Source organism: Eublepharis macularius, chromosome 6 (assembly GCF_028583425.1).
Source record: "Eublepharis macularius isolate TG4126 chromosome 6, MPM_Emac_v1.0, whole genome shotgun sequence".
Lineage (NCBI taxonomy): Eukaryota > Metazoa > Chordata > Lepidosauria > Squamata > Eublepharidae > Eublepharis > Eublepharis macularius.
In genome coordinates, this window is record NC_072795.1 from 131,106,631 (window position 1) to 131,121,495 (window position 14,865).

Below are 14,865 nucleotides of genomic sequence, written 5' to 3' on the forward strand. Positions count from 1 at the left end.
CGGCAGCCCTCCACCTCTCCTTGTCCCATCCCCACCTGGGAGGTTGTTGCTGTCAGTGAGAGGTACCCATGGTGTGACTAGTGTCAGATGTGAAGTGGACAATTCTTCCAGCCGCACAGGGCAATTGTGCCTACACATGTTTCTTTGCAGCCCTGTAAAGGGAGGGCACCATGGCCCTGCCCAGTACGGTGGGAGCAGGGGTTGCGTACCAAGGACAGACTTCTTGGAGCAGCCTGAGGAAGCTGACATCCACAACCATGGGAAAGGGACATCCGTGTAGAGCAATCATTCTGCTGTTGAGGCGAGTGGCCCTGTTCTCTGCCCTCTGGATTATCCTTCCTGGCACGTTTGTGCCAGCGCCGCCAAACATCTCCATTAGAGCTGCTTGGTATTCCTTCCCTACAGGGGACCTGGGGGGGAAAGCACCAGAGATGGCTGCGGGACGCCCCCTTCTTGTCTTGCTGGCAGTCCTGTAGCACCAGCCTTTCCTCCTGGCCTGAAGAAGCATCATCTAGTGGTGCTTGAAGGAGTTTCTGAGCCCGCTAGTCAAGAGACGAGCCAGTATTTCCCCTCAGCTGGTCTGGGCCCTACATAGCTGGCACCGTGCGTAGTGAGTGTCCTCTGTCTTCTGAAAGTGCTCCCAGATGGAGGGCCCATGCTGCCCTGGAACCATGGGCACCCGTGGAGCCATCTCCTGTGAAGCTCTCGGGGCAGACGCACTTTGTCTGGGAGGGGGAGGCAGAAGGAGATGGCTGAGGGTGAAGGGGGTGAGATGGCAGTATCCTGGGAGCACTTCCTCCATCGCTTCCTCTTCTGCCTCCATCCGCTCCTCCTACCTCTCCTTCAGAGGCCTGCTGCTGGCCTCAGAGGAAACTGGGGAAGGCTCACCGGTGGTGATTCTCTCCTCCAACATCCCCTGGGTCCCTGGGGTTGAGCTCGAGGACTGGAAGACTCGTGTCCCCCAAGCCTACCCCAAAGGACTTCTCATGCTCCTCCTCCTGCTGTGGTGTCTCAACAGCTGGAAGAGGAGGAGCTTCAGCAGCGAGTCCCTGCCCTGTGCCAGATGCTGTCTCAGGCACCTGTGGAGACGGCACTCCTGCAGCTGCCTCAGGAAAGCGGACCCTTCGAGCTCTCTTGCTGTGATCAGCCGAGCCGGGCCTCTGCTGCATAGGTGGAGGGAGTGCCACAGCTCTTCCCTTCCGCTCCCCTCATAGTTTTCATGTTTGCCTTCCGCTCAAGGCCTCCCTGGACTTCTCAGCCTGGCTGACCTACACTACTCTCACTAACACAGATTTTTCCAACCCTGCCACATTTGATTTTCACATCTAGCCAAATATAAAAGTTTTTTTTTATTTAAAACACACACACACACGCAACTGAGTGCCCACTCTAAAAGCTGGCTAATTATTGTGAGTTTCACCTAGACATGGAAAAATGTTCTCTTACTAAAAAGTCTTATTTAGGTTATGCGGCATTAACCCAAACTGCACTAGCGAGAAGCTTGATTCTTCTTCGAGAATCCAGCAACTTCCTTCTTGTAACCCAGACTACTACAGGTCAGCCTACGGCTCTACAAACACGTCTTTTCTAAAATGCCTGGCGTGACTCCGCTGAAGCCAATAGACCAAGAGCAATTAGGTGAGCAGTCTAGCTAATCTTTTTTTAAACGATGGAGCCCTATTTATCTGTTTGACAGGAAGTTGCAACGCCTAAACCCTTGTGCCTTCACAGGCCGCTGTTGATCCCTACGCTGAAAGTTAATTTGGTTTTTTTAAAAATAGGTACTCAACCCAGAGGCTCGTCTAGAGGAGATAATGCTGCTATGCTACTAGGAAAAATTTTTTCCACACATTCTATTTATCAAATATTATTGTTCATACTGCAAAGTGCTTCTAATAAATAGTACGAAATACATCCAATAAATTTCCACCAATTCATCCATTGCATAAAAGCTTGAGGTTAAACTCAATCCAAGTAGATTACAATGGTCATTCCTTGCTACTTCTTCCCGTAGCTCCCAGATTCTAATTCAATGGTCAATAGTCTTTCAGTAGTCAATGGCTGTAATCAGGGGTCAGTTCGTAGAAAAAGAGCTGAACTCATTAGCATAACATTAGCATAACTCATCCGCATATGCCATGCCCCTTGCCATCGTCAGAAGTGTGTCATTAGCATAACTGATTTGCATATGCCACACCCCCGACAACACCTATCCTGGCTGTTTTGAACCCAGTCTGGCCATTCAGGGCCAAAATTGGGCCCAAAATAGCAAAAAGGGGCTGAAAATGGCTGAAAACAGGCCCAAAATGGTCATGATGGGGCCACTGCTGAGCAGGAGAATGATCCACCACCTATCAGAGGCCCGATCCAGGCCATTTCGGCCCCAATCCAGGCCGAAATGGGCCCAAAATGGCTGAGAGTCAGGTGGGCGGGGCCATCTGTCACGTGACCTCTTTGGGGAACTACCAGAACTGCGCTCCTGCACGTTCCCCCTCAAAATGAGCCCTGGCTGTAATAGCAATTTCTTATTTCCTCAGGTTTCCGAGTAGATGTCAAGATGCTGGATGCTCCCAGTGAAGGCTCTGCCCAACAAACTGCTAGCCACGTTTGTTTTGCTCGCAGGGCTTTTTCAAGGGCAATTATATCATTGTAACTTTCAGTCATGCACCAAACGTACCTCCTGTTTCCACTGACGGATGCCATTTCTGTCAACGCTATTACAGCCATTGACTACTGAAAGTGGATGTATTTTGTACTATTTATTAGAAGCACATTGCACTTTGAACACGGTTAAATAATATTTGATAAATAGAGTGTGTGCGATACTTTTTGAAAAAAATAGGACCTACACCTTGCCTACAGTAAAAACCTTAAGAAAAGTTTACCTAGTAACAACTTCTCAGAAGCTAAGAGAGCACCCCAATATTCTACTAGAAGGGGAAAAAAACAAGTGCAGTGCAACTGGATAACAGCTCTTAACGCTTCTTGGAAGTAATCCCTCTCCCACAAGACGTAAAAGTATAAATTCTGGAGTCTATTTTACATCTTTGTGAGTTAGAAGGTAAAGTGTGTGTGTGTGTATGTGTGTGTGTGTGATCCTCATCAGGTGATCCAGCACAACTCCAAGATCTGTTTTCTGCTCCATCATGGCTGGGTCTAGCTTCTTCAGTATATATGTAAAGTCAGGAGCGCATCATTTTACACTTAACTTCCTTTGTCATATGGTCATCCACTCACGCAGTTTGGAGAGTGTTACGACCCTTTTCTTCTCTTGGGTAGATTTTGCCTTTAATCTTTCCCTTACACCCTCTGGGTAGATTGTTGCCACCAGGAATATTATATTCCAAGATTTTTTTTTAAATTTTCCCTTTGGTAACGTGCCTAAGCATCAGGCTCCTTCGTGGTTCTGTGTGGCCCTGAGGATAGGAATGGGATATAGCAACGACAACTACTCTGAGAGAGAACAAAAACAAAATAAACTTTTATTTTTTCAAGACGCATATGGGTTTCATAAACGTAGTTGTCGGTTCTTAAAGTTACTTCCTATAAACTCATTCACACAGATCTCTTCTAAGGCTTCACACACAGCCTCTTTCTCTGACTCAATATTTCTCTCACAGACGTGCTTAAAGTTACTCAGGCGGCACACAGCTTGCCTGCTTTCTTCTGACTCAATATTTCTCTCACAGAAATGCTTAAAACTGCTCGGGCAGCACACGGCTGGCCTCTCTTTCCCTGACTGAGTGTTCTTTCACAAACATACTCAGTTCAGGTTTCCTCACAGGTTATTTTTCTCTCAATAATGCTTAAACCTGCTCAGGCAGCACACAGCTTGCCCCTCTTTCTCTGACTGAATGTTCTTTCTCCGCTCTCAGTCTAAACTGCAGTTCACTCCGCCCACACTCTCAGGGCCAAACTACAAGTGACTCCTGACACAGGTTGGACACTTGCCAGCTTCCCTCAAGTTTTGATGGGAAATGTAGGCAGCTTGGCGGAATGTTGGGCAAGTGACAGTTGAAAAGTCCATTCGATAGCAGTTGGAGAGCCAAGCTGCAAGACCAGGACGCCTACCTTTCCCATCAAAACTTGAGGGAAGCTGACTAGTGTCCAACCTGTGCCTTTTGTCACTTGTGGTCCCGCTCTCAGTCATCAACCAATCATCTCACTCACTCATCCCTCTCTTTCACCCCTCACTCGTCACCTATCTCACACCAAGCATTTAAAGGCACATGCACCCATTTACTTGAAATTGTTACAGAGAGATCCTCACAATCCTGAATAATTTGGTTTCGTCACCCAACTTGTTCATTGTTGTGCCTTCTGTGCAGTCTCCCATCAAAAACCGCTTGGTGGCTATTTCAGCAGCCTGTGCCCCCTTTCACAGGAAGTTTCTCTTTGCTCAGGAAGCATCTAAAACTCCCCTCAAAGAGTTGGCCAACCTCTACCCCGCACCCTTTGCGGAGATTATTCTTGGTAGTCTCCAAATCATCGGTAAACCTTTTTTAGCTTTTAACTGCCTGTTCCCTGCAACTCCTTTCTGCCAAGACTGCCTTTCTGGGGGCCGTTACATTGACCAGGACAGTAAGCAAGATTCAGCCATTCAGAGCTTCCTTTCATGGGGTCAAGGAGTGATGGCAGCCAGCCAAAGGGAAAGGCGTGTAAGAGGGAATTGAGGAGCCGCAAGGGATTCCTGCTGGGATGAATGGGTTCCCTCACCAAGGCGACTTCCTCCCTAGCTTCTGTGCCCTGGATGGGCCTCGCTTGCTTGAGAGTTGTTTGCCTGAGAAGGGAGTGAGGGTGGCCTGTCAGGCACTGGGGTGGAAGTGTCGCTCGCTCGCTCGCTCTCTCCCTCAGTACCCCTCGAAATTAAGCTCACTCACGTTCCATGTGGACCTGTGCAGAAGACACAAGGAGAAAATATTGCCGCGCTTCCCTGTAATGAGTGTTCGTTCAGTGTTCTTTGAGCTCTTTTTAAAATAAATAATAAATTTATGCAAATATACAAAACCCACTATCCATATCCATAATGCAGTTCTAAAAAATCTAAGAGTACATATATATACATTAAAAATATAAAATTACAACACTAGAAAATACAGTAATCTAGACCAGCCTTTTTCCTCATAAGACGCTAACGTTTACATAAAATCTTACTGCTGTATCCACTGTCGAAGGTAAAATAAGGTAACCCTTTTCTTCCGGCTTCCTTGTTCTCTTACTCTTTGAGAGCTCTTCTGGGATTCCCTTTGGATCCAGTTCTCTAGCAGCTGCCTTACTAAAAAGGCTTGTGGGGGGACTTCCTCCTTTTTATAGCCACTTAGGGAGGGAAACAGCACCAAATGGTGGGAGCATGCCTTGCACCGTCAGAGTCTTTTATAATGTCCACAGCAGACCTGTGCATATGCAGTTCCTGTTTGTGCTTCACAGAACACTCGTAAGTGCACCCATGTTTTCATCATTGTGTCTTCGTGCAGTCCCGCATGGGAGATGAATGAGATTACTTTAATTAAATAACACCAATGCCAGTTGCTATCTCTGTGGAACCCCACTGCTTACTCTGTCTCCCCGCTGCTCCCGCATTGTGAGAACTGTCCATCTACTCCTACCATCTGCTTTCTGTGGTTTGTACCAATATCTAGGGCTTTTTTTCAGCTGGAACGCGGTGGAACAGAGTTCCGGAACCTCTTGAAAATGATCACATGGCTGGTGACCCCACCCCCTGATCTCCAGACAGAGGGGAGTTGAGATTGACCTCTGCGCCGCCAAGCAGCACAGAGGGCAATCTAAACTCCCCTTTGTCTGGAGATCAGGGGGCGGGGCCACCAGCCATGTGACCATTTTCTCCGAGGGCAACCCACTGAGTTCCACCACCTCTTTTCCCAGAAAAAAAGCCCTGCCAATATCTAATCGATGAGAAGACCCGATCTCTTATCACATAGGTGATAAAGGTATTCAGGAGCTTTTGGTGAGGTCCTTTGTCAAAAGGGTTTTGGAGGTCCAAGAAGCACTGTTACTGCTCTTTGCCATCATGGGTGCCTATTTCAAGGATGAGGAGAGGAATGGCAGTGGCGACAACAAAGAATTGAAGGCATTTTCTTGTGATCCATTGACTGGGGAGGTACTGTGGGTGTTGGTATTAATCACCCAAGGTGATGATATCCTTCTAGACTGAAGAAGTTTATGGGATCCTTTTTGTGGACTGCATGGCCAGATGGTATAATCCATTTACTCACAGTCATTGTGAGTTTATGTAACAATTCCATCTGTTTGACCCGGCCAGTAATGAAAAATTTCAGACTGTAAACTAAGGTTCAGGTGGTGCCAGAGTGGCTGAGTGAAATTGCTGATGAAGATTTCCTTTTTATCTCTCTAATTACAGGGTCGGCTTCCTGTGAAATGGATGGCACCAGAAGCATTGTTTGATCGGGTCTACACTCATCAGAGTGATGTGTAAGCATTACCCATAGCTTTTAACAATAGAAGTGGTTTTTTAAAGCAACGTGTGGAGATCTGTGAAAACAATTGCAGTGTCATACGCAAATGGAATCGTGCAAATGTCAGTCTGTACAGTAATAGACTTGTTCTGTTCACTAGAGCTCATGAAAGTCTTCTCAAACAGTGAAGGGTAATAGAGGGGAGGACAGCTGTTGAATTGCATAGTAATATTGTTTTCAGACTTGATGCCCAGAATTTCTGTTGAACTGGTTCCGCGGAGGTTTGCTAGTGCCTCTTAAAGATGACCAATGAGTTATGATATTGATGACTTTATTAGCTACCAGATGTTGCTTGCTCCACTCACCAATCCCATAGTTTGCTGTGCTCAGGATATTTAACAACAGTAGTTTGAATACTGAACGAGCAATTCTACCTCCTGCAAAAAGAGTTGTAGCAGTACTGCATGAAGCAACAGCAAGCGCAATCACCCTTTTTTGCAAACTGTAGCCAAAATTAGATTTCTAAGTAGTGATCCTCAAAGATCTTGCAGGGGGGATGCGTCTCATTCTCCCACTTTTGTTTTCTCTACTTCTCCCCCCCCCATCCTCTGTCCCAGTCTTTCTCTCTCTCCAAACTCTCTGCAAACATGGGGGTTAATTTGGGAGAAACATCTCCCCCTAATTCATCACGGCCCCAATCTGGGAATTTAAGTATCTGCACCTGGGATCGTGTTGAGAATTAGAGATTTTGGTAACGAAAGTCATGCCCTGCCTTTCTCCACAAGGGGGACCTAAACCAACTTTTGTATTATTCTCTTCTCACCACAATCTTGTGAGGTATGCTAAATGGAGAACGTGTGTCTGGACCCAGTTTAGCTAGCAGCCTTCTGTGGCAGAGTGGGGATTTGAATTGGATTTCCTTGATCACAGTCCAGCATTCTAACCGTTGTATACACACAGGCTCTGATATGCCAGGGGAGTTCTAAACCCCTCTTCTTTTGTAAAGGAGGAGATTTTTCCACCATCCCTATCTGTGCTTCCTTTCTTAACGTGGACCCAAAGTAGCTCACATTGGTGTCGTGTCCTTCATTTTATCCTGACAGTAAAAAAAAGGCAAAGGTAGTCCCCTGTGCAAGCACCAAGTCATTACTGACCCATGGGGGGGACGTCGCATCCCAATGTTTTCTTGGCAGACTTTTTACGAGGTGGTTTGCCTTTGCCTCCCCCAGTCATCTTCACTTTACTCCCAGGAAACTGGGTACTCATTTTACCGACCTCAGAAGGTTGGAAGGCTGAGTCAACCTTGAGCCGGCTACTTGAACCCAGCTTCCGCCAGGATCAAACTCAGGTCATGAGCAGAGCTTGGGCCCCAGCGTTTAAGAGACCATGACTGTTCCAATGTTACCCTGTAAGCTTCTGTGGCAGATTGGGGATTCGAACATGAGTATTTTAGATCCTAGTCTGACACTCTATGCTACACCGCATAGGCTTGGATATCTCAGGGAAGTTGTTAAACCCACTTTGTTTTGTAAAGGAGGGGATATTTTCCACCCTCCCTGTCTGTACTGCCTGCTCCTGTCTGGCTTCTCGCCTTTGCTTCCATTGCAAAGAGGAAAGAGGTGTTCTGGGACTAATCTCTGCCAAATGCTCCCCTCATTTTCGGCACCACAGCTCCCATCATCATCCAGAAGCTGGGGCCAATTTTGAGACTCGGAACGCTGTTTTCTGATAAGTGTCTGCCACAAACAGACAATAATAGGTTCTGTTATTATCGTATGGGGGAGTGGGTGGGATTCTGGAACCAATGTGGGAAGGAGGCTCCAGTTCTCTGTTTGGTGCTGCCATTCCCACAATCACCCAGTTTTGAGATTCCGAGCTTTTTCCTATCAGTTGCGTGTGCCACGGAGAAAGGGATGGACTCTGCTTTTTATTCTTAAAGACGGACGGCCGCACAGAAACAAGCAGGCCCCTTTCACTTTGTGTGTCCAAAATTCATGGGATTGTAAATCTTCTTTTGGTTCCCAGATGGTCTTTTGGAGTGCTGCTTTGGGAGATCTTTACTTTAGGAGGGTCTCCGTACCCAGGAATTCCAGTTGAAGAACTGTTTAAACTCTTAAAGGAAGGCCATCGGATGGACAAACCAGCCAACTGTACTCATGATTTGTAAGTTGCGAGTAATGGGGAAGTATCAGCAGTCTTGGGAGGCGTGGGAGAATGAAAAGGGCTTGGTCTTTTGCTGTAGTTTCTTTGCCGTCTGTATGTCTAAGTATCTGTGACCATCTGTCGTTCCGCTTCTGTTGACTAACGCTTAGCCATCTCTGTCTGTGAATTCTCCTGCTGTGAAGGTGCTTGCTTGCTCCAAGGGCAGCCCAACGTAGAGCACATTACAGTAATCCAACCCTGAAGTTTATAATAGTATAGATTAGTGTGGCCGGGTCAGCTGAGTCTGAGAGAGGGGAGCGTTGGCAAACCAAATGTAACTAGCAAAGAGGCTCTCTTGGCGACTACATCACCCTGCTTCTTAAGCAACAAGGCTTGGTCCGTGAGTAACCCCAAGCTCTTAACCTGCTCTGCAAATACCAACTGCGCTCCATCCAAGACATTCCAAAGCATGTGCCTTCCTGACCAGCCTTGCCTCAGTCTTGTCTGGATTCAGCTTCAACTTGTTTTGCCTTAGTTACCACACCACAGCTTCAGAGCACTAGTTCAGAGCCAAGATGGACACATCTGGAAGCTGGGATGATGAAATATAGAGTTGAGTTTCATCTGCACTATTCATAATACCCAGCCTTGAAGTATTGGGTGATAGTGAATCCGTTCGTTCGTTCATTTCGTTTGTTCGTTCATTTCATTTCTTTCTTTCTTTCTTTCTTTCTTTCTTTCTTTCTTTCTTTCTTTCTTTCTTTCTCTGTCCATCCGTCCTTCCTTTATTTATTTAATGTCATTTATAGCCTGCCTTTCTCACTGAGACTCAAGGCAAATTACGCAATGCGAGATTAGTACAGTCAATATCAAGGGCCTTTTCATAAACAGTGCTATATGGTAAATAAATACACGTTTGCAAAGACATAAGATTAGCAAGAATCCAATACAGAGTTGAAGAAATGCTGAAACAGAACATAAGCAATTCAAGGGCTGACATGAGACAATATGAAGCACAGGTAGCTCATAGGAGCATATATTTAAAGCAACAGATAGTACGTAAGGGAGCATAGTGGTGAAGTCTGTAGTCCTCAACTCATTAGCGAAGCATCTGAGACCCCTCCCTACAACTGGAACACATGTGTGTTAACTGTGGAGAACTTGAAGGGACCCAACTGCCAGAGACTGACACCTGGTAATGGAGAGGGAGTCAGTGGAGTGACTGCAGGATGGGAGTGATGTTCATGCGCCTGCTCACTCCTGATAGCAGTTGTGCCGCAGCATTTTGCACTAATTGGAGCCTCCTAGTTAACTTAGATGGGAGACCAATGTATAGAGCATTACAATAGTCAAGCCTTGAAGTTACCATAACATGGATCCAGGTGGCCAGGTCAGCCATTTCGAAGTAAGAAGCCATCTTCTAGGCTAGAGTGAGGTTGTAGAAAACATTTTTTGCGGCTACCTTAACTTGCTTTTCTAATAGTTTGTTGTAGTGGTTAAGAGCACAGGACTCTAATCTGGAGAACTGAGTTTGATTCCCCACTCCTCCACTTGAAGCCAGCTGGGTGACCTTGGGTCAGTCGCAGCTTCTAGCTCTCTCAGCCCCACCCACCTCACAAGGTGTTTTGTTGTGGGGATAATAACAACATACTTTGTAAACTGCTCTGAGTGGGTGTTAATTCATCCTGAAGGGCGGTATATAAATCGAATGTTGTTATTATTATTATTATTAGTAGTAGTAGTAGTAGCAGCACTAGCATAGATGAGAGAATAGCACCCCATGGCACCGCACAGGAGAAATCCTACTCAGTTGATTCTGCTCCTCTGGTGGAAACTCCTTGTGTCTGATTAAAAGAAGAAGAGCAAAACCACCAAAGGGCTAGTCCCTTAACACTAGCTGTACAGTCCAGCCAATGAGGTGAGCTGTATCAACAGCCACTGACAGAAGCAACCATGGCTGAATCCACACACCCGCGGAGTGTCCCGGCGTTGCGCTAAATGTTCGCTAAACACCTGGAAGTGCAGCATATTTCTAGCGCGATTTAGAAATTGTGCGAGAAAGATGCTATACTTCCGTGTGTTTAGCAAACATTTAGCGCAACGCCGGGACGCTCCGAGGGTGTGGGATTCAGCCCATGTCCCCCTGTCCAGGTTTTAATTTATTTCTATTTTTCTTCATTTATACCCTGCCTAACGGGACTTCTCCTGTCCTTCCATTTTTCTTCACAACAAACCCTGTGAAGTAGGTTAGGGTGAGAGTTTGTGACAGGCCTGAGGTCACCTAGTGAGCTTCCATGGCAGAGTGGGAATTCGAACCAGGGTTCAGCACTCTAGCCACTACACCACACCGGCTTAAATGAAGATTGTCCACCAGTGCCACTAAAGCCTCTCCGTATACTTTACAAATAAAAACTCTTCAGGATTCTGTATCTCCTCCCCTCCCCACAGGTACATGATCATGAGGGAATGTTGGCATGCAGTGCCTTCGCAGAGGCCCACTTTTAAGCAGCTAGTTGAAGACCTGGATAGAATCTTAATAGTGACCTCAACTGACGTGAGTATATCTTCTGTTCTCACTGGGAAGGGACTAGGCTCTGCTTTGGACTTGATAACTCTTACCTAAAATTTTTGCTGATGCTTAACTCTCACTTCTGCCAAGACTTCACAATACTGTAGGCTGCATGAATCAAACACAAAGGAAACTGTGGCCCACAACAGCATACACCGGCATAGACAAAAAATAGAGTTTTAACGTTTTCAGTTGTTCGTTTTTTGCTTCTAATGAACTATAAATGGGACATAGTGGGAAGTGAAAATTGGCAGCTGGGAATCTGTTCCATAATGCATAGAGACCTTTGATGATCTTCGGGTTCATATAAGACTTGGCATTCTGTCATTAAATTGCACCATCCTAACACTGGGGATCTCATTGTCAGATCTGACTCACAAAAGTTTTATGTTGAAATAAACTTCGTTAGTATTAAAGGTGCCAATTGATTTATGTTTTGTTTTGTTTGGAAATTGTTTAACTAGGAATACCAGTGTTCTCTTTGTGGAACAAACACGATCATAGGCAAAGAAGTTAATCTATAGGTGGAATTTCGAGATCTACCTTAATAGAATGGGAATTAGGTATCACTCCTGCAATGTTAGCGAGTTGTCGCCTTCCTCTCTATCGACCATCTACTTGTTCTTACAGGAGTATCTTGACCTATCGGTGCCTTTTGAGCAGTATTCCCCCGTTGGCCAGGACACACCCAGTGCCTGCTCTTCAGGAGACGACTCTGTCTTCGATCATGATCTTCTGACCGATGAGCCCTGCCCACCAAAACAGCAAGCAAATGGCACCATCCTAACATGATGACAAACAAATCTGGGAAAAAAGAGACTCTTGAATGTATCCTTTGGTGAGGCCAGGAACAAGCCCCAAGGAGCCATTGAGCACATATTCTCCGGTTGTGTTATTAAAATAGTGAAGAAGCATGGTTTGTCCTGAAGAAGCCATTTCTCTTTTGCCAAGAGAGTTGTCTTCAAGCAAATGGAGTGCTATGTCCTAATGGCTGCTGAGCCTTCAGGCTCTAGCCTGAGTGCCTTAGTCGCCTTTCTGTGCCTGCGCTAGGGGAGAAAGAAGGGGGAAATTGTTTGTCTGCCTTTTACAAGTAATGTTTGTGAAGAATGTAGCCTTCTTTTCATTATGCAATGAGTACATGAACCTTTTTGGTGGAGATCAAAAGCCACGTTGCTTGCAGGGATTCATACACTTGTATAAGTCGAATTTTCAATATATTCGCTGTCAGTTTAGGAGGGACGTTACAGCCATTCTGAAGTTAGTCACTTCGGCAAAACATTCATCTTTTAAAAGTTGCTTTGGTTTTCACATGGCAGAGAAGAGCCAATTCTTGCGCTAGAGGCAGGAATGGAATAAATGAAAATATGCAGGTGGGAAAGTGCGAAGTATTAGGGCTTTTCAGGGCTTAGTAAATGGGGGTGGAATGTTTTTGTATACCAGCATTTTGTGGTTAACTCTAAATTCTTCCAGGGTAATTGTTCAAAATTCATAAACGGGACTCAAATCTTGGCTAGCTCCTATGTTTATATCTGCCACTGTTTAGAAAACTGCAGGATTTGGGGCCTAAAAGGTCCCCACAAAAGATCCCTTGAAATCTACTGATTTCCCCACCTACCAACCAATACTAGGAGGAAGTGATTACGGGTACCTGTAGGCAATCGTCTTTACATATCAAAAAGGTTTATTCACTAGAATTGTGTATATAACTATAAATATGAGTGTGAGTGTGTGTGTATAGGAGTCTATAATGTTAATGCAGCTGACAGCAAGACCGAAAGAGAGATTCTGCCAGTACGAAGCCTCCTAATCTAGGATATACTGATTTGGGCAAAGAGATTTTCTTTATACCTTGCCTGTTTTTTTAAATTATATAGTAATGTGATGTATATTTGTAAAATTATTTATAGATATTAACATCTGTTTGGTTTAAATGGTTTAGCATTAATGTATACATTAATTTTTTTGCCATTCGAAGTTTTAACTTATTGAAAGTGGGAGAAGATATATTAATCAAGATTTTTTTTTCTTTTGAGTTTACAGGAAATATTAAGAGAATGTATAGCTAGCTGTACAATCACTTAACAATATTCAATGCTGTGTATTCTTTTTTTAACAAAGGAAAGTTAATTCTAGATTGCAGTGAAAATTCAGCCTACAATACATTAGCGGAAAAGTCTGAACAAATGGCAGCAGAAATTATTTTAACTTCTGTGTAAGTGCCAAGAAAACTTCTGTCACCTTTACCATTGTGCATTAAGGTGGCGTGAGTGCCTTTTTTCCATTTTTTTAAATGCAAGTATTCTTTGTGGTTAATAAATATGCAACAAGAACTGAATATTCACTGGAAATGATGAGTGTACAGTTGAACTTTTCTCTTGCCAGTCCACTTGTGTTTTATGTTGGAGAAATTATAACTCAGTAAAATAATATTTAAGTTTGATGGCAGGGCTGGTTTGTGCAGTTTTTTGAGGCCTGCATTTTCTTTGGAAGAATGCCAGCTTCAGGCTAGAAAATTATTCTTTGGTTTTATGTGCCCAGTAAGTTCTATCAAAGTACTCCATTCTATGTCCTGAATTTATTGAGGGTAAGAGGACTAAGGGAATTGTGTTCGGAAGAAGCTTTCAGTTCTTACTGCATCTTGGTGTAGTGGCCTCAAGTGGTCTTTTCTCTTTCCTCTACTGATCAGTTATTTTATCAGAATGAAAGGGTTGCCGTGACCCCCATTCCAGTGTTGGGTTGACTTTTTAAACACCATAAGGGTTTTTATCAATATACTTAATTTATAGTTTAGAAGTGTCAAAGAGGCGTTCTTTGAAAAAAAAACTTTCTGAGATAATTCTGATATTTTTCTTACCATGTCTGTTATTTGAGTACATTCCGAGAATCTGAAAATTGCTATTTCTATCCAGAATTATGTACAAATGCGTGCCTAAGTTAATTCGATATTATAAATGTATGTGCGCATGTGCTGCACAAACCCACACACACATTTATATATATATATATATATAATTTATTGAGTTTTTATAAAGAAGTATTGGTTGCAAATTATTCTTACATTAACATTTCTTATGCAGTTCTCATATAACTTTTATAGCCAGGATTTTAAAATTTTATTCTTTGAACCAAGAAGCTGCTCATCAAAATCTCAATTGTGTGGCTTGTTACACCAGCAGTAAAAAAAAAAAAGATTTAATGTCTTCTAGTTGCTGTATTTTATTTGCTTGACAGTGCAACTGTGGAAGGTGTGAAATAAAGTTTATTTTTCTGTTTATTTTGCATTTGTTTTTCTGGCAAAAAATATATATAAAGGATAATTGAATGCAATTTCTCCTCTCCCTGTATTGGAGTTCATTTAAGAATAAAACTTTGCTTTCAAATTTTATTTATCTATTTATTTATGTAACTTCATTTATACCTTCCCCACCACCTTTCTCCCCAGTTAGGACCCAAAATGGTTTAAGCTGTTCTCTTATCCTCACAACAACTTTGTGAGGTAGGTTAGGCTAAGAGTGTGTGACTGGCCCAAGATCACCCAACAAGCTTCCCTGGCGGAGTGGGAAGTTCGCTGCGTGAATCTGGGCCTCCCATATCCTAGTCCAGCATGCTGGCTATTTACGAAAGGGAAAGCACAAACAGAATACGTAAGAGGAATATTTCTGAAGTCCTAATCTTACCCAGTTGCATGGTGGCACTTTCTAAAGGCTTTGCTCAGATGAA

General features: G+C 44.2%; 1 protein-coding gene across 7 annotated transcripts in view; it reads left to right on the forward strand.

The window, feature by feature from the left end:
• Positions 1–14,530, forward strand: part of FGFR3 (fibroblast growth factor receptor 3) — a 104,516-nt gene extending 89,986 nt beyond the window's left edge. For all 7 annotated transcript variants that reach the window (XM_054982503.1, XM_054982504.1, XM_054982505.1 and 4 more), the window contains 4 exons: positions 6,380–6,450; positions 8,460–8,597; positions 11,025–11,130; positions 11,776–14,530. In XM_054982503.1, coding sequence (XP_054838478.1) covers positions 6,380–6,450; positions 8,460–8,597; positions 11,025–11,130; positions 11,776–11,937 — 477 coding nt within the window. In that variant the 3' untranslated portion in view covers positions 11,938–14,530. The remainder of the gene's footprint in view (positions 1–6,379; positions 6,451–8,459; positions 8,598–11,024; positions 11,131–11,775) is intronic.
• Positions 14,531–14,865: the final 335 nt, after the last annotated feature.